This window comes from Choloepus didactylus, chromosome 17, assembly GCF_015220235.1.
Source record: "Choloepus didactylus isolate mChoDid1 chromosome 17, mChoDid1.pri, whole genome shotgun sequence".
NCBI classification, from domain to species: Eukaryota; Metazoa; Chordata; class Mammalia; order Pilosa; family Megalonychidae; genus Choloepus; species Choloepus didactylus.
The window spans coordinates 49,821,675-49,842,007 of record NC_051323.1 but is presented as its reverse complement, the minus strand read 5'-3'; the positions used below and the strand labels follow the sequence as shown (position 1 = coordinate 49,842,007).

General features: G+C 35.0%; 1 protein-coding gene and 1 pseudogene across 5 annotated transcripts in view; both read left to right on the top strand.

Annotated features, from left to right (window-relative positions):
* EML4 (EMAP like 4) overlaps positions 1 to 20,333 on the top strand; it is a 216,724-nt gene that overhangs the window by 173,358 nt on the left and 23,033 nt on the right. For all 5 annotated transcript variants that reach the window (XM_037807769.1, XM_037807772.1, XM_037807770.1 and 2 more), the window contains 6 exons: positions 6,240 to 6,374; positions 6,496 to 6,631; positions 13,247 to 13,398; positions 16,808 to 16,933; positions 17,018 to 17,149; positions 17,816 to 17,883. In XM_037807769.1, coding sequence (XP_037663697.1) covers positions 6,240 to 6,374; positions 6,496 to 6,631; positions 13,247 to 13,398; positions 16,808 to 16,933; positions 17,018 to 17,149; positions 17,816 to 17,883 — 749 coding nt within the window. The remainder of the gene's footprint in view (positions 1 to 6,239; positions 6,375 to 6,495; positions 6,632 to 13,246; positions 13,399 to 16,807; positions 16,934 to 17,017; positions 17,150 to 17,815; positions 17,884 to 20,333) is intronic.
* LOC119512769 lies at positions 13,669 to 16,268 on the top strand (annotated as a pseudogene).

Here is a 20,333-nt window from a genome sequence, read left to right as displayed (position 1 = left end):
GTTCATGAATCCTTTCTTCTGCCTCTTCAAGTCTGCTCTTGTATATCTCCATTGTGTTTTTTATCTCTTCTGTTGTGCCTTTCATTCCCATAAGTTCTACCATTTGTTTTCTCAAGCTTACAAATTCTTCTTTATGGTCACCCAGTGTCATCTTTATATCCTTCATCTCTTGCCACACTTTTCTTCAGCTCATTGATTTGATTTAGAAAATTTGTTTGAACATGTTTAATTAGTTGTTTCAACTCCTGTAATCTCATTTGAACTATAAGTTTGTTCCTTTGACTGGGCCATATCTTCATTTTTCCTGAAGTGACTTGTAATTTTTTTGTTGTCTAGGTACCTAGTTTCCTTGATTACCCGTATCAGATTTTCTCCAATCAGACAGGCCCATGTCTCAGGAGGAGGGCGTAATCAGTATCAGGTTTCCTTGAGGATGAGACCTAGCAGGTTGTCAGACTTTACTGTGAGGATTCTAGACTCTGTGCTATTCCTGTTCTGCCCACCAATGTGAAGAGCTGCCGTGCCTTTAATTCTCTGTGGACCTTGTCCCAGCATGGGGCCAAAGGTGTCAGAAGCCAAGCTTAAGCTGTTTCTGTCCACTGCACCCCCAGGCTCTGGAGTTTGAATTCTCTGAGGGATGGCAGCCACTTGAGCTGGGCCCCATCCCCCTTTTCTTAGGGAAGATATGCCCTTTATAGAATTATCTCCTTCCCTTGACTCTCTTTGTCTCTCTGACTCTCTTAACTCCACCCTGGCCTGTGTCAGTACTGATAATTGTAAATGCCTGAAGCTGTCTCCAATGAGCTACTTAGAATGAGAGGAAAGGAAAAAAATAATAAAAAAAGGAAAAAAGAAAGAAATTCCCTTTTCAGAGCCAGTCCCAATCCCCCAGTTTCACTGGTCAACTGGAGTTGGTACCTGGTTCTATGTGCCCCTTTTCTTGGGACATGGTTTTCCAGTATTCTGAGCTCAACTGTCTCTAAAAGTCTCTGTTCTATTTATTTATTCATTATTTTCCTGTAAGTCCTGCCTCCTTTCTTCCAGGAGAGACGTCCTTTCCTGCTTGCTCTGGGCTTATCTGTGCTGGTAGCTTGTATTCAGTGATCAAAATTTGTTAATTAAAAAAGCAATTGGAGCTTGGTTGAGTTACCTTTCCTTGCACCTGGTAGACTGCTTCTTTTTCCCATAGGGAAATGTTCCATCTCAGCCTGTCATGCTGGTGGAGAGGGTTACCAGCTCCGTCTGCATTTGGGGAGCTTTACTTACAGTTCTATGCTGCGATCTCAGCTGTTCCATCCATTCCAGGCTGGTGTGCGATGTGTGTCTGGTGACAGATGTCCCTCAGCAGTTGTCCCAGACTATTTACTAGTTGTTCCTGGCTATTTCCTAGTTGTTCTAGAGGACTAACTAAATTCTACACCTCCCTATGCCGCTGTCTTGCCCCACCTCCTGTTTTAATAATCTTTGGTAAATTGTAACAAATTAACTACTGTTAAAATATAGTACAATTTTTTTTACAGTTATCAAAAATTGTAATAAATGTTTCAGACCAATGGAAAGTGTTGGTGGGGTGTGGTATGAGACTCCTGTATTTTATTTTATGCATAATTGTTCTACAAATCCACAACTTTTCTAGGAAATAATTTTTTTTTTTTTTTTTTGGCAGAGAGAGGGAGGGAGTCTCCCAATGGGTGTTTTGTTTTGTTTTGTTTATTAAATTCAGTTTTATTGAGATACATTCACAATGCTATAAAATCATCCATGGTATACAATCAACTGTTCACAGTGTCATCGTGTAGTTATGCATTCATCACCCCAATCTATTTTTTTTTAACATTTTCCTTACACCGGACAGAATCAGAATAAGAATAAAAAGTAAAATTGAAAAAGAACACCCAAATCATCCCCCCCATCCCACCTTATTTTTTCATTTAGTTTTTGTCCCCATTTCTCTACTCATCCATCCATACACTGGATAAAGAGAGTGCAATCCGCAAGTTTTTCACAAGCACACTGTCACCCGTTATAAGCTACATTGTTATACAGTCGTCTTCAAGAGTCAAGTCTATTGGATTGGAGTTTGATGGTTTTCAGTTATTTACTTCTAGCTATTCTAATACATTTGATCAAAAATGTGAGCTTGTACTAACGGAAGCTAGAACCAGGGATGTTAAGGACTTGTGCAAAGAAAACTACAAAACATTGCTAAATGAAATCAAAGCTCTGAATAAATAGAAAGACATTCTGTGTTCATAGATTGGAAGGCTAAATGTCATTAGGATGACAATTCTACCCAAATTGATCTACAGATACAGTTCAATATCAATCAGAATTCCAAATTCCAACAGACTACTTTGTAGAAATGGAAAAGTTAATTATCAGTTTTATTTGGGAGGGTAAGGAGCCTCAAATAGCCAAAAACATCTTGAAAAAGAAGAATGAAGTGTGAGGTATCACATTTCCTGACTTTAAAGCATATAATAAAGCAACAGTGATCAAAACAGCATGGTACTAGCATAAAGATAGATATATCAATCAATGGAATTGAATTGAAGTTCAGAAATAGACTCTCAGTTCTATAGTTAACTTGATTTTTGACAATACTCCCAAGTCCACTCAACTGGGAAAGAAAGTCTCTTCAGTAAATGTTGGAAGAACTGGATATCCATAACCAAAAGGATGAAAGGGGCTCCTGATACAAAAATTAACTCAAAATGGATCAAAGACCTAAATATAAGAACCAGTACCATAAAACTCCTGGGAATAAAATGTAGAGAAACATCTTCAAGATCTAGTGATTGGTGGTAGTTTCTTACACTTCATACCCAGACCAAGCAACAAAAGAAGAGAGAGATAAATGGGACCTCCTCAAAACTGAATATTTCAGTGCTTCAAAGGTCTTTGTCAAAAGGGTAGAAATGCAGCCGATTCAGTGGGAGAAAATATTTGGAAGCTACGTATCTGGTAAGAGTTTGATATCCAGAATATATAAAGAAATCCTACAACTCAACAATTAAAAGACAACCCAATTAAAAAGTGGGCAAAATTCATGAATAGACATTTTTCCAGGAAGGAAAGACAGATGGATAAAAAGCACATGAAAGATGCTCATTAGGGAAATGCAAATCACAATTACAATGAGATATCATCTCCCGCCTACTAGAATGGCCACTGTTAAAACAAACAGGAAACTACAAGTGTTGGAGAGGATGTGGGGAAATTGGAACACTTATTCTCTGCTGGTGGGAATGCAAAATGGTACAGCTACTGTGAAGCATAGTTTGGCACTTCCTCAGGAAACTAAGTATAGAATTTCCTTATGACCAGTCAAGTCCTCCTACTTGGGATATACCCAGAATATTTGAAAGCAGGAACACAGACATTTGCACACTGATTCATAGCGGCATTATTCACAATTGCCAAAAGATGGAAACAACCCGAGTGTCTATCAGCAGAAGAATGGATAAATAAAATTTGGTGTAAATGTATAATGGAATATTATTCATCAGTAAGAAGGAATGAAGTTCTGAAGCATGCGGCAAGATGGATGAACCCTGAGGACATTATGTTACATGAAATAGATCAGACACAAAAGGACAAATATTGTATAATCTCACTGATATAAACTAATTATAATATGTAAACTCATAGACATAAAATACAGAATATAGGTTACCAGGATATAGAATGAGGCTGAAGAATGGAGAGTGGTTGCTTAAGATGTGCAGAATGTTTAACTAGATTGAACTTAAACATTTTGAAATGGAAAGAGGTGATGGTAGCACGTTATTGTGAGAATAATTAACAGTACTGAATGTGGGTGAATATGGTGGAAAGGGGAAGTTTAGAGTCATGTATGTCACAAGAAGGAAAGTTGGAGCTTAAAATGTGGGAATGTATAACATAATGAATCTTGTGGTATTCAATGTCTGCAATTAACTGTAGAAATACAAAGTAGTTCTTTAATGAACTAGAACAAATGTCTGATACTATTACAAGGAGTTAATAATAGAGGGGTGTATGGAAAAAAATGTACCTGTTCCAATCTATGGACTATAGTTAACAGTAAAATTTTAATATTCTGTCATCAACAGTAACAAATGCACAACACCAATACTGTGAGTCAATAATTGGGGGTAATAAGGTATATGAGAGGATTGGGTTTTCTTTATTATTTTTGTTTTTTTTTTCTGGAGTAATGAAAATGTTCCAACTGATAATGGGGATGTATGCACAAATATGTGATGATACTGTGAGCCGGTGATTGTATACTTCGGATGGTTTGTATGGTGTATAAATATATCTCAATAAAATTGCATCAAGAAAAAAAAAGGCTAGAAGACACAAAGGACAAGATCAGGTGCATGTGGGTGAATGCCAAACAGGACCTAAAGCACCATGAGAAATGGACAAGTTGATCCAGAATAATGAAAATCATCTTGAAAAAGAGAACAGAGTTGGAGGTCTCACTTCCCGAATTCAAAACTTTACCATAAAGCTACAGCAATCAAGACAGTGTAGTAGTGACATAAGAGAGCCATACAATCAATGGAATGAATTGAGAATCTAGTAATAAACTCTTACATTGACGGCAAGTTGATTTAAAAAAAAAAAAAAAAAAAGAATATGGGAAAGTATTTGGAATACATATTTCCAACAAAAGGACTCATTCAGAATGTATAAAGAACTTCTATATTTCAGTAAGAAAAAGACAGATAATCCAGTTTTAAAACCTGCAAAAGATTTCAACAGGTGCTTCACAAAATAAGGTTTCCAGATGGTTAATAAGCATATGACAGGGTACTCAACCTCATTAGTTATCAAGAAAATTCAAATTAAAACCAACGTGAGATGCCACTGCATACCCACCAAAATAGCTTAAGTGAAAAGGTTGGCAAGGATGCGAAGCAACTGGAATTCTCATATCCTAGTGCTGGGCATATAATTTGGTAGAGTTATTTTAGGAAACTGATACTACTTACAAAAGCTGGACATATGCATGTCCTCTCCTCTGACCAATCAGTTCCACTTCTAGGTATAAACCCATCAAAATACATACATGTGTTCAACAAAAGACAAATAGCAGCACTATTAATAACAGCAAAAAAAAGAGAACTTCCCAAATGCTTGTAAAAAGGAAAATGAATAAATAAAATAACATGGTCTAGTCATACAAAGAAATACTATACAACAACTAGAATTACAAATTACAGCTATATGCATGCAGCAGTGCTTTACACTTAGACCTAATGGACACATAGACTACTCTACCCAACAAAACCAGAATATACATTCTTTTCAAGTGCATGGCTTCATTTTCCAGGATAGACCAAATGTTAGGCCACAGTCAAATCTAAATACATTTTAAAATATTGAAATCATACAAAATATCTTCTTGGACTCACGATGGAATAAAACAAGAGATACATGCCAGAAGGAAAACTGGGAAATTTACAAATATGTGGGAATTGACGCACTATTAAATAACCAGTGGGTCAAAGAAGAAATCACAAGGGAAATGCAGAAATATCTTGAAATGTATGAAAACAAAAACACAACGTAAAAACTGATGGCATGCAGCAAAGCAGTACTGAGAAAGAAGTTTATAGCTCTAAATGTCTTTATTTAAAAAGAACAAAGATCACAAAAATTCTAGTTTCTCACCTAAAGAAACTAGGGAAAAAAAATAGAAGAACAGATTAAACCCAAAGTTAGGAGAAGAAAGGAAATTGTAAAGATTGGAGCAGTGGCAAATGAAATAGAGAATAGCAACCCCTAACAAACAGAAGGAACAAATTTCTAAATTAGTAATATTTTGTTGAATGAATGAATAGTCAGAATATTGGTACAGAAAGCAAGAATGTTTCTTCTTTTTTTAAAAGATCAAAATGGCACTGTCTTCAAGACAAAATGTTCATTGCTCTTGCATTTAATAGTTTTAGGCTACTTTTTTCTGAATGTGTAGGAAATTAAAATAGTATAAAATTAATTCATATAAATGTCTTCCTATTGTAGTGTTATTACAATTAAATAGCACAGAAGATGATATAATAGTATAAACACATCAAATTTAAATCATTACCCAGAAAATCTATTAAATTTTTTCAGGAAAATAGATCCTGGAAAAAAAGGCATTTTCTCAAAAATTTTCCCTGTCTTTGGTTGTCAGTAGCTATTAATTGGTACATGACGGAGATAAGGATGTATGTACATCTGAAATTTTATTTCTGTTTTCACAGACAACAAATGAAGTTGTTTTGGCCGTGGAGTTTCACCCAACAGACGCAAATATCATAATAACATGTGGTAAATCTCACATTTTTTTCTGGACCTGGAGTGGCAATTCCCTAACAAGAAAACAGGGAATCTTTGGGGTAAGGGCCAGAATGTTGTAACTTCATTAGATATATAAAACTTTAATTTTTTTTATTGTTGAATAAGCATAAAAACATCATGCCAAAGGGAAAACTGAAAATTCTCATTGTTTCATTTTAGAAATATGAAAAACCAAAATTTGTGCAGTGTTTAGCATTCTTGGGAAATGGAGATGTTCTTACTGGAGACTCAGGTGGTGTCACACTTATATGGAGCAAAACTACTGTAGAACCCACACCTGGGAAAGGGCCTAAAGGTACAGTATTCTTATATTGAAGTCATTCTTTTTAATTGTCCCATAGTGCTGTTGCAGTCCCTTTGCTTACCCAGATCAGGAGGGAACTCAGTGAAAAATATGAGTTTCACCCAACTATGTTTTGTTTTTAAGGTTCTTCATAATGTTCTTTATTTTTAAACACACACATGTTTATTATTTAATAAAATTACTTTTCCAGTTATTTATTAAGCAAATATAGCCTATATTCAAGTATCCTGAACTCAGGATAGTCCTTTCCCTGAAAGTTTATTACAGAATATTAGAGAAAATAGATATATGTTAATTTAAAAGTATAAAGGTTAATAGGGATGTTATCCTGATCTTCAGTGTTTTTGAGCTTTCACAGAAGAGATGGAATTTAAGCTAAGCCATGATGAATGTACAAAACTGCAGTGGAACTGGGACCTAGATTCTAGTTTAGGAAAGCAGTGCAAGCAAGACGAGAAGCTGGAAGTAAATATGAGGCATCTAGGATACTATGAATAAATTTGTCATATCAGGATAAAATTTGTCAAGAACAAAAATGAAAACTATCCGTTGGTTAATTTAGTAAACCTTTATTATGTGTTTATTATGTGCTAAGCACAAAGTTGAATATATACCTTTATTTTGTGTGGTGGTTTTTTTTTTTTGTTTGTTTGTTTGTTTGTTTTTAATCCTATTGGATATTCATCTTTTACTTAGGTTATGTGACTACAGGGTTCACTTGCCCCTGGGCTGGTTCTGGGGAAATGTGTGGTGGTAGAATACATGACCATGTGCTAGAATGGAAGAGGAAAAAAAGAATAAACTTATAGTTCAGTCCCATCTCCTTTTTCTTTTTCTCGCCATGTCCCATCCCCACTACTGAGCATTGGCATTCTTTCAGCTTTAACCCAAAAATCAGGATTTTCCTTGGAAATATAGATCCTTTTTATTCTTAAGCCCTATTTGTACCCAAATACACAGGTCTGCTTTGCCCTTTTCTATGATAGATGAAGAAATTGGAAGAGGTGCATTGACAATAACCTCTTTTAACCCTCTTTTTCCTCCCTAGTTAAGAAAAATAAAATTTTGAAAATAATGTCCAGAGTACCATGTACTTTGAAGTTAAGAAAGAAAAATTGAAGACCATTCAAATCAGTGGGCTAGGAAAGGAAAGAAACACTTCAGCCGTGGGTAGTAATGGTAGAAAGAGAACTAGCTAGGCCAATCAGTCTCTGAAAATCCATAGAAAAAGAAAATGTAATGGAGGACCTACCTGAGATTGCAACACTTGTCCTAGAGATTGATGAAGCAGCATGCCTGATTTCCCTTATTTACCCACTTCACCCTAACCACAGACACTCAAACAACTCCCTACCTTTGTCTTTCTGGAGTCCCTGCATGAAACAATAGAGATCGCCCTAAAGAGTTTATGAATAAGGGAATTCCTTTTCCCCTTCCCGGAAGGAAAGACCCTATTTACAATGTCTGTTTTCCTCAGTAGACTTCCCCAAGACTAGCACAATGTTTGGCTTTGGTACTGGGTGTTTAAAAATTATTTGTTAAAACATTTTATCAAGAAAATGACTTGATTTAATCTCACCTTTGGTTATCAGCGTAGGAATAAAAGTTGAGTGGTGTTGCTTAAAGCCCTATTGTCACTGAAATGTAGAATTTGAATTTGGCATTATGGTTGTCTTGTGATCATGTAGATTTTTATACTGTATTTTTTTTAGAAGACGTACTCAATTAGTATTTCCCAGTCCATTCACCTGAATTTCTGAGCTTGGCAGCTGAATTGAATGAGGTGTATTTAGAAGTTAAAAAAAAATCATTAAATGGTATTATCATTGACCCTCATCTCAATCATTGGCCTCTTTCATATAGTTTCATTTCCAAATTCACATATTTGAGGGACGGCAGTGGGTTGAAGATTTTTAAGAAAAAAAGAAAGAACAATGTTATTTTCAACTACCTTTCCCATCTATCTCTTTTGTCTTTTTTTCTGCACATTTATTCCGTATCAGAAATGTCAGGAACAGCATACCATCTCAAAACATTGACTATTAGATTATTGACATATTGTCCTCCAACACTGAGCAGAGTTTGGGTAAAAATGTACCCTTCATTAACCTTACTGTTTGTGTTGAGGTGGGGAGGTTCATAGATTGTTGTTTTAGTTTTTGTCTGAAAAACTTGTAGCTTAGCCTCTGCAGGGAAAATCTGCATATGCACAGACAGAAACAGGAAATCCAATCTTGTAAACTGTTGGGCATTAAAATGGTCTGTGTTGTTCTCTGTTACATGACTGACCTTAATATGGATAAACTTACAAGAATTTTGTTTCTGTATGTTTGGGGGGTTTTCAGTTCTGTAAGTGTAGCTCTGAAGCATTTGATGAGTACATTAAAATAAATGTGTGAGCCCAGACCAGAACAGATGCTCTAAAATTTCCATTTTTAAATTCTTGCTAAAACTTAAAGATTGATCCAGTTTGCATGTTTCCAGGTGTGACGTTTTTGCACCTGTGGCAGTCTTATCAATCAGAATTTGAGGATATTATGATACATCTCTGATAAAAGGACATTTTGGGATGGTAGAAGGATAATTTGTATTTACTCTAGTAAATAGAAGGCAAACCAAAAGTATATTTTATGCCTCTTAAGCTATTTTTTTCTCTTGTTTTCAAAACTTTTTTCCCCTTTCCTTTAATATAAATTGTAGTAATCTTCAAAGTAATTAGTATTTGCTATTAAGTGGGCATAACAGTATTTATTATTTATTTCCAACATATATGAAATAGTTTGAAATTTTTCTGTATATGAAATCATAATTTTCTAAGTGGGGGAGGAAAGGTTGAGAGTCTATAGTGCCATTTAAATGTCCACCATTTAAATCTTTGCCAAGTTCCTTTAAAGAACTAAGAAACACCACCATTTTACTTGTTCTCCAAATAATTAACATGGGCCCATTTTCCCAACTGCTAAGAATATAACAAATTTCAAAGTTTCCCTGCCATTTGATTCTGTAGCTAAAGAGGCACAGAAAGCCCTCCAACCATCTTTACTTGGCAAAGTAAGCTTATTTTTATAATAAACTTTCATTTCAGTTAGAGATGAAAAGAAAATGGGATTTGCAGTTAACTTTGGATAGACGTGGCCATGATTAAGCCTGGAGGTACAGTAGGTTTTTAAAGTCAATGATAATTATTTTTGTTGGCAGATATTTCAAACATTCTTTGGTTTAAACTGGAATGCCAGAAATACAGGCCCATGAGAAGGAAATCTTTGACTATAAATTTGTTTTATAGATAAATACTATCTAAAAGGAAACCACTAATTTTGTTTAAACTTGAAACAGAATTTTTGTAGCTAAATTAATATTAAGTCCTCTTCAAGAAATAACTTTCTGGGGAAGGGGGTGGGGTGGAGTGGTGGTAGGAATCTCACTGAGTTCATCACTAGACTATTTTTATTCCTGATGAGGCCATTTGTTCTTCTCTTCAGTCTTTCTTTCTTCCTTTCCTTCCTTAGCTATTTATTTTCATACAGGGAATTTTTCTGTAGTTTCCATGTTTTCCCCTCAATTAAAAGGGAAAAAATCCCATGAAGAACTGGATCACTTGGCCTTTCCTCTTCTTATCTCTTCCCAATGATATTTTCTATGATTCCATCCTTCTTGGAAGTTCCTAAGTGTTTAAGAAGGTTTTTGTCACATTTGGAAGAATGGAAGGCTGAATTAAGAGAACCATTTCATTTTCCTACATTTTGATAGAGAACGCCATACTTGTGCTTCTTGTACTTTCTTACATAGTATTTTCAAATTACTCCTGTTAAGTTGGTCATGCATAGGAAAATAAGTCCTTTGCTGCTTTTTTTTTTTTTTTTTTTTTTAATGCCCAAATAAAACCAGCAATACTCTTAGAAAATTCACATCTCTCAGATGTCCTTTCTATCTTGGTCACATAAAAGCCGAGATAGATAATTGGCTGGCTTTCCCACTGGACACAATTATGTTGGTCAGTATTTAAAGTATTTTTAGGTGATGAATGGTTTGTGTGGTTTGAGACAACTGACCTGAATAGCATATTTGTTAGAGTTCTGTTCCCTGCTTTCCTGCTTTACTGAATTGGGCAAATGCTCCTCCAAATCAGGCAAGTACTTTCCTTTCTCCCTGCCAAATATACCCATCTAGTACGTGTCTATACCACCAGCATCCTCATACTGAGGTAGAGTAATCTTGAGAGTCAGCTGTAGCTAAATTTTTTTCAGGGCATCAAAGCCCTACAAATTTTAGTTAATTTTTAAAATGTAATGGCAGCTTAAATAGAAAGTTGAATAAAAATAAAGAATCTCAATAACTGCTTCATTGAGATATAATTCACATACCATTAAATGTACCATTTTAAAGTGTCCAATTCAATGGTTTTAATATATAGACAGAGTTATGCAACCATAACAGCAATCTAATTTCAGGATATTTTTTCACCCCAAAAAGAAATCCTATACCCATTAGCAGTCATTCCCCATTTCCCCTCCTCCCAGCCCCTAGCTACCACTAACTTACTTTCTTTGTCTATAGATTTGCCTATTCTGAACATTTCATACAAATGGAATCATATATGTGACCCTTTGTAACTGGCTTTCACTTAGCATAATGTTTTCAAGATTCATGTTGTAGCATGTATCAGAACTTCATTCCTTTTTATGACTGAATAATATTTTCTTGAATGACTATATCACATTTTGTTTATTCATTCATCAATTGATGGACATTTTAAAAATGAGCCATTTTTATACTTAAAATTTTTTCATTTCTCATGGGGAGCTGTTTATTGGCTGACTTTGGCCGTATTTTATCAAGGCTCTACCTTCCCATTTTGACCCTGGTAACTAATTCTGCAAGGCATCATGTTTTTATAAAAAGTTACACTCTTGCTTTACCAGCCCTACTAGCCAAAGAAAAGAGGTTCTGTTAATAAAGCATCATGAATACCAGAGAAAAAGGTTTGAATACTAGAATCTTATCCTCACACTTAAGAAAAGGGATCTGATCTTTTTTTAAGAGAGGAAATTATAATCAGTTACTACACATTGTATTTACTTAAACAGCTTTTTATGCAGCAGCTTTGTCCCTCCCTTGGTACTCATAAAATCTTATTGGGCATACAAGAAAGGTAGACTGTCGTTTAGCCATCATACTGGTACAAATGGACCAGTTTTTAAAATACTGAAATAACTGCTCTACTAGTTGGTCAAAACCCACTGCTCTAAGCCTCCAGTGTCCACTTCTGCCCCAGTATTTCCCCAGAGCCCTATGTCTCAGCAAATGAAGGTGGTAGCCTTGGCACAACAGAAAGCTTCCATGTCAGCAGTGCGTGTTAAATGTTAAATATTACAACTGTTACCACAGCAAGAAATGAAGGCTTTGTTGCAGGTGAAAGGAACATTGAGTTACGAGACTTGACTCCTAGTCACAGCTCTAAAATCAGAAGAATTACTACTTACTACATAGGATGATCATAAAAGATAGCAACGTTAGGAGGCTAGTGTATCCTGTGTTGTCTGTGGACTTGTTATCACATCACTACTTTAGCTTACCTTTTGGGAAAAATATTTGGAAATATTTTCAGGGTAAGTAAATATTGACATAAATGCAAGAGAATCAAACGCCTGGGTTCTAAATTTGAAAGTGAAACCACTGGTCCTTGTATCTCTTAAAATGAATTAAGAAATGAAAAGAATTACTCATCATGGCAGTGTATTTACACTGTGTCAGATGAGAAATGGGATGTTATTAACCCAGTAAAGAAGTAGTTGAACATATCTTTAAGTCTACATTTTTTTTCTCATTTAAGCGCCTATAAGACAGGTTTGAGAATTTATGTCGACTTCCTGGATATGAGGGTCATTGAAATTTTGAGGAGGTATAGGGAGTGGTAAAAGAATAACTACTGCTTGGTGCATAAATCTGTAAAGAGCTCTGTGACTTTCTTCTTCTCTGCTTATTCAGTGAACAATCAGTTTTTTGTTTTTTTTGTTTTTTTTAGACTAGCTTTTATATAGATAGGTATCACCAAAAAAAGTATTTATTTGGAATTACTCATTGGAGAAATCGCTTTAACCACACCTAACAAGTGTTTTATTTCTCTGCTCTCTTCAAACCAGAACATGTGTTTTTATTACACAGATCCTTCCTTTAATTAAATTTTGCTATAATTTCATGCTAAATGTAGTATTGTTTAATAAATGTGAATTGTAGTGAGGAATAGTTTGTTACACACCAATTTATGTGATATAATAATTATGGATAAAGAAAAATGAATACAGAGGATTTCTTTCTCTTTTATTTTTCAATGAAGCTTCAGGAAATCTTTCAAAAAATATTCAACCTGGGCATTGGGAATGGAACTTTCTCACTTTTTCTTTCATTAATGCATTTGTATTAAATCTTAAGCTTTACTACCTACCTTGCAGAAGACTTGCTGAAAATAGGTTTATGATTGTTGAGTCATATGAACTTTCTGATTATTCACTCTGTAGTTCTATTAAAGTATTTTTCTAAAAAAGACAGTTAGGTTTGATGAAAAATGTTGTCACTACTGTTTTTATATTTCCTTCATCATATTAGGTGTGTATCAAATCAGCAAACAAATCAAAGCTCATGATGGCAGTGTGTTCACACTTTGTCAGATGAGAAATGGGATGTTATTAACTGGAGGAGGGAAAGATAGAAAAATAATTCTTTGGGATCATGATCTGAATCCTGAAAGAGAAATAGAGGTAAGAATGGAAACTGAATGTGAAATATAAAAATATTAAACCCTCTAGGCTTCATGTGTTTTGCCCCCCTTAAGATAACTTAGACTTTTCTGGGAAATTGGTGCACATTCTTATAATCTCATTCCCTCTTCAGAGAAAGGAATTAGTTGATTGCCTTCCAGATAACTTGTTCTGCTTTTTTTTAAAGGGCATTCGTTGAACAAAAAAATTTGTGTGGATTAAAAACATAATCAGGCAGAATAACTAACCAGCTTGTTATTTACTTCTGAAATGGTTTTTAAATTCAAATTTGAACAAACTCTCAAGTACTATATCCAAAACCAGGGTATACAAAATGACTAGTTTAATTTAAAACTTGAAAAAAATATTTTTAAACAGTGAGCTTAATGATGACTGCTAATTATCTGTGTATGTATCTGCTTTATTACTTGTACTGAATTTCAGTGAAGGTTTGCTAATTGAATTGAGGTTTCGGGAAGTAAAGTGATTCAGAATGGTATTTTAGATCATTGATGCTGAAAGCAAAAGCAAATCTCATAGAATGCTTGAAGTTTTTGATGATTTAAGTTTTGAATTTATACTCCGTGCATTTTGTTCATATAATGTGCTTTCTAGGCAAACTCTTTTCTAAAGAAGAGGATCCTTTTAGTACTGCTGTTGACTTTCATTTCCAAGAAGACAGAAAATAAAGAGTTGCTTTATCACAACCTTAAGTTCATAGTAGAAATGCCACTTTCCTACTTTCTTTACAAATAACTCATATCCTTTGTAATCAAAAGCTCACTATCTAGTTCACTCCCATCTTTGGCCATTTTTAACATAAATTTGGTAGTTTTAGAATTCAGTTATTTATGCTTGTAGGAATCATTTTGGATCCCCCTTCATAAAAGAGAAAGAATTGCATTATTTCAGAAAGAGCCATTCTTTAGGGTCATTATAATACTAATGTAACATTCACTGAGAGTATACCATATAGTACATTAAATGACATTGATCTCTCAAGGAGTCCTATGGATGAGATATATTGCTTTTTAGTTTACAGAGAAGTTTTATGTGCATTAGTTTCATGTTTTTATTCTTACACAATCAAAAATAGATAGGGTATGTATTATTATCTCCATGTTACAACTAGAAAAATTCGGCTGAGGTTAAGTGACTTACCCAAAGTAATATAATTAGTAAGTAACAAAACCAGACCACATCCTTCATGTGATCTAATAGAGTCTACACCTTTCCCCCCTACTTCTAACCCTTAATTCTTGAAACCTTATAAAAAATTAATTTAAAATTGACTGAATGAAGCAGTTTACAAATTGGCATTGCTGCCACCACCCCACCTGTGCTTCCAAGACTGGGTTGTACCCACCCCTCTCAGCGCCCCATTCTCTCCCCACTCCATCCCATCCTTTTTTACTGAGATTGCTACCCCTCTGCCTTCACCCCAGCCTTTTTTCTTCCCTTTGAGCTATGACAGTAGCAGCAGTAGCAACCCAAGGGCCCATGTCATTACAGCCAGGGAGGCAGCAAGAAGAAAGTCTACTACAACTATGATAGTGATACTGGAAATTATTACTATGGACAGGGTCATCCCATAAACCTCATAGAATCCACATGACCTATAATTTGCTGCTAAATTATGGCTTACGCAGAAAAATGGAAATATATAAGGCTCCATAAAGCCACCACTGAAGAAGTAACAAAATACTATAGTACATCAGATTTCTGCATTCAGTAAGACCAGATAGCATGTATGAGCATTAGAATATGCAGAGACCTAATGTTGGAGAGGATTGTCCAGTGTTTGATGGACTCTTCGAGTTTTGTCACCTCTCAACTGGTGGTTCAGTTGCTGGGGCCTGTGAAGTTAGACCTACAACAAACTGATACCGCTGTTAAACTGGGCTGGAGAATTATATCATGATAAGAAATCGGAAGCATCAGGATTCTGTTATGTTAATGATACTGTTCTTGCCATCCTTGAATTACTACAGTATCATCAGAGAGTTTTATATATTGATATTGATATCCATTAAGGTGACAGTGTTGAAACAACAGATGGTATAATGACTGTATCATTCCATAAATATGGGGAATACTTTCCTGGCACAGGAGACTTGAGGAATGATATTGATGCAGGAAAAGGCAAATACTATGCTATCCATTTTCCGATGAAAGATGGTATGGTTGATGAGTCAGTCACATGAGCAGATATTTAAGCCTGCTATCTCAAAAGTGATGGACATGTATCAACCTGGTGCTGTGTTATCACAGTGTGATATAGACTCATTGTCTGGTGATAGACTTGGTTGATTCAATCTGACAGTCACAGGTCATGCTAAATGTGAGAAGTTGTAAAAACTTTCAACTTATATTACTAATGCTTGGGGGAGGTAGATACACATTTCATGACATTGCCTGATGTCAAACATGTGACACTGCATTTTGCCCTTGATTGTGAGATTCTCAGTGAGTTGGCATGTAACCATAACTTTAGGTATTTTGGACCAGACTTCAAACATGACAAAGTTGAACATTCCAGAAAATATGGAAAAGATAAAACAGCATTTATTTGAAAATTTGCACCTCATGCACCAGGTCTCCAAATGTAAGCTATTCCAGAAGAGATGAAGAAGGAGAAGAGCCAGACAAGAGAATTTGTATCAGAGCATCACACAAGCAGGTAGCTTGTGATGAAGATTTCAGATTCTGTGGATGAGGAGAAGGAGGTTGTAGAAACGTGGCTGATTATAAGAAAGGAGCAAGGAAAGCTAAAATTGAAGAAGAAGGTAACAGAAGACAAAGCAGATGTTAGGAAGAAAATAAGTCCAAGGAAAACTGTGGTGAAAAAACATACCAAAAGAGCCAAATAATAATTGTTCAGCAATCCTTGAATTTGAGAGACATGCCAATTTTAGGAAACCATACAAAGTGAGAAAATATTGGGAAGAAAATGTTTTCTTTTTGAAGGAGACTCTACATTTTATACTATGTTGGTATAGATTGTATTTATTTTCAAAATGGCTTTTTATTTTGTTTTTCTTGGCAAATTTTATTGTGAGTCTTTCTAATTATGAAAAAAATTTTTTCCTCCACCATGCTTTATGTGAGAGTATTTAAAATTAATGTGAGTTATGTCAAAACACTGATCTATTAAAGAGGTAATTGGCCTTTCTGAGCTCATTTTCCCAACTTTTGTAATTAAAAAGTCATACTTTGGAAAAAAATTTAATGATGCAGAGAATGTTGGTAACATGTTATGATGACTATAAGATACCATATTATTTTTGAATTTGGAATTCTCACTATCATTTATTGCTCCAGGTGCTTAAAGTTATAAATGCAATGCAGTCTTCAGGTAATAATTCATGTCAGTGTGTCTATGGTAACGTTACAAATTAATTTTTTCTAGGTTCCTGATCAATATGGAACAATCAGAGCTGTAGCAGAAGGAAAGGCAGACCAATTTTTAGTAGGCACATCACGAAACTTTATTTTACGGGGAACTTTTAATGATGGCTTCCAAATAGAAGTACAGGTAAACAGTCTGATTTTAACCATTAACTGAATATTTTTTATAATATCCTTTGTTTCTATAACAATGACTGTATTTCATTTTCAGGGTCATACAGATGAGCTTTGGGGTCTTGCCACGCATCCTTTCAAAGATTTACTTTTGACATGTGCCCAGGACAGGCAGGTGTGCATGTGGAACTCAGTGGAACACAGGCTGGAGTGGACCAGGCTCGTAGATGTGAGTGAAGCGGGATGTGATTATGAACTTTACAGAAAACTCCCCAAACTGGCAGTCAGGAACAGCGAAAACGATTAAGCATTGTTTAAAATCAAGTGTTTATAGTTTTAGTAGAAGACTCAAAGTGAAGGAAAAGTTTATTCACAAAGTATAACACAAACCCATTTTAAAGAAGCAAATGAACATGATTAAAGCTCAATTTCTCTATCATTTTTAGCAGTAAAAATCATAAAGTATAGATTTCACATATTTATGAAGCAGTAATTGTAATGGAAATACTTGAGTATCTGGTGATGTTGCACTTAAATTCACTAAGTGCTGCTTATACCATCTTCTTTTTGACTTGGTCTCTTACTGTGCTTTCTCCTTACCCCACCTTGATATCCACCTTTTCTAGCCAAAAAGTTTTATGCAGATTCTTTGCATTATTTTTAGAACTGCACAAATGTTTGTTATTATCCTTATTATTGTTCCTCTGCATAGCCACAAGCTGGTTGTCCTTTCCCCTGACCACTCTGCCAGCATATCCCCTTCCCGATCTAAAGTTGATTGGAATACCATGTTTATATGGAACAAGATAATTTCAAATATGATTTTGCCACCATTCCCATAGATCTAGGGAGACTTTCTGATGTACTTCCCAACAGCTGTCTGTCTCTCTTCTAGGAACCAGGACACTGTGCAGATTTTCATCCAAGTGGCACAGTGGTGGCCATAGGAACGCACTCAGGCAGGTAGGGTCTTTAAGGGAAACGTGAGCTGAGTTATCTGAAATGGTGGGATGTTTAAACTGTTGTTTAGGAATGTTCTTATTCTGATCTGAAGAATTAATTTCTTAAGTGGCACACTAATGTGCTTGTTGCCCTTATCTGCTATGTATACATATTTAGTAATTATTTATTGAGCACCTACCATTTACTAGATACTGTTGTGGGCATTCAGGATACATTAGAGAACAAAAAAAAATTCTTGTTCTCCTGGCACCCATATTTTATTGTGGGGCAGGGCAGAGTAAAAAATACACAATATAACTAATTATAAGTATGTTAGAAAATGATAAGAGCCATGGGGGAGGAAAGGGAATAGAGCATAGAAGGAGCACTGGGAGTAGAACATAGGAAGGAGGACTAGGAGGGGGTACAGTTGCAAAATGATAAATAGACTGGTCAGGATAGTCTTTATTGAGAAAAGTGATAATTAAGCAATGATTTGGCTCTCCTTTGAGACTCACTTAGAAATACCATTTTTTTGTTTATGTGACAAATATTTCAAATCATTTCATTTAATTCTAACCACCACCATCCCCAGTTTAGTCTTTTTGAATATTTTGTATCAAGTTTTTCCCTTTGGCTTATTATATACAACTTAACACCTTTGGAAAGTCAAAACATTTAGATTCCTTCTCATATATTAGTGCTGTAAACTCTTTCAAAATCATGGAAAAACAGGTCTTTCCATGTAACTAGAGATGCTATTTGAGTAGTTCCAAATAACTGAATTTTAGAATTAGGGCTCTTGACAAGAGCAATTGGTGATAATTTGCAAATGTAGTAGGTTTTACAGTCACAGATTTTCCCAAAACATATGTCAGTAGATTATTACAGGGTTTGAAAACACTTGAACTTAGATTAAAAGAACATAGATCAGACCGCTCTGTAGAATTTGGAAGAAATTATTTTCATTAAAAAAAAAATTCATTTATCTTTAGTACATAGGAAACATCCTGAACTGTAGTACTGATCTGGTTTTCAGAAAACTACCAAGAAGTTCACTTCAGTTCTGTTTTTGACAGCTAAACCAATATTACATGTTAAAGTTACTGAAATAAAGAGTTAGAGCTACTGTTTCTTGAGCATCTGATGACAAACCTTGTTCTAAATTCTTTTTATATGTAACTTATAATCTTCACAAAAATACAGCAGAGTGTTTGATAACATCTCTGTTGCACAGACAGGAAACCAAGAGCCAGAGAGTTCCAGTCACTTGTGATTGAACTGGGATTTGAATTCCGTTTCTTTATGGTTCCCAAAGCCCCTATCTATCTCCACAACTTCACCAATACTCTTTGAGATGTGTTTATGGTGTTTGTAGCATTACTTAGGAATATTGTAAAAATGGCTATGGTTGAAAGTTAAATCATTGGCTGACATATTTCGAAAGTATATACTGTATATACAAGGTAAACACTGGATGGAGTTTAATGAGTTTGAGTTAAGAAGACACACTGCTTGACTGGATGGATAGAAGAGAGAAAGAAAGAGAGAAAGTGTGTGTGGTGTACAAAAATACATACATAGCCCCAGTTTTTAAGGAAACACTGATCTGATTTAAATTCACTGAGATTACTTTCTAACATTTACGTAGCTCACATAAACAAGTGACTTGTGCCAAATTTAAGCCAGTTGTTTCCACACCTAGCTAAACTGTTTAAAAAAGTCACAGTTGGGGCAAGAAATGTTTTCTTTAATTGAATACAAAGCAACACATGCCCAGATTATGCATGATCCAGATGAGAGTGACTAGCAAAATTTTTAAAGATGTCTTTATATCCATATCTAGAATTCTTGTAACCAAGGGGTAAGCATGAGTGTGAATAATTATCATTTTAAAATGACATATATTCATGTAATTTTTAAGGGGAAGAATTAAATGCATAGCCTTAAGTGAATACTTCCTTAACATGCTAATGCTCACCTACTGAGGATTTATTACAGCTTTATTGAGATATAATTTACATACCATACAACTCACCCAGTTAGAGTTTAAAATTCAATAGTTTTTAGTAAGTTTACAGGGTTGAGCAACCATCATCACACTCTAATTTCAGATCATTTTCATCATCCCCAAAACAACCTGTTAGTAGTCACTCCCCATTGTACATCCCACCCTACTTTCCCCCACCCCTTTGGCAACTAATCTACTTTCTGTTTCTAAGATTTGCCTATTCTGGGCATTCCATATAAACATAATTATATGTTACATGGTCTTTTGCAACTAGCTTCTTTTACTTAATGTAATGCTGTCAAGGCTCATCCATTTTGTAGCATTAAATGGATACTTTGTTCCTTTTTATGGCCAAAGTATATTCCACTGAGATGCCACATTCATCAGTTGATGGACATTTGAGTTGTTTCTACTTTTTTGGCTATTATGAATAATACTGCTATGAATATTCATGTACACA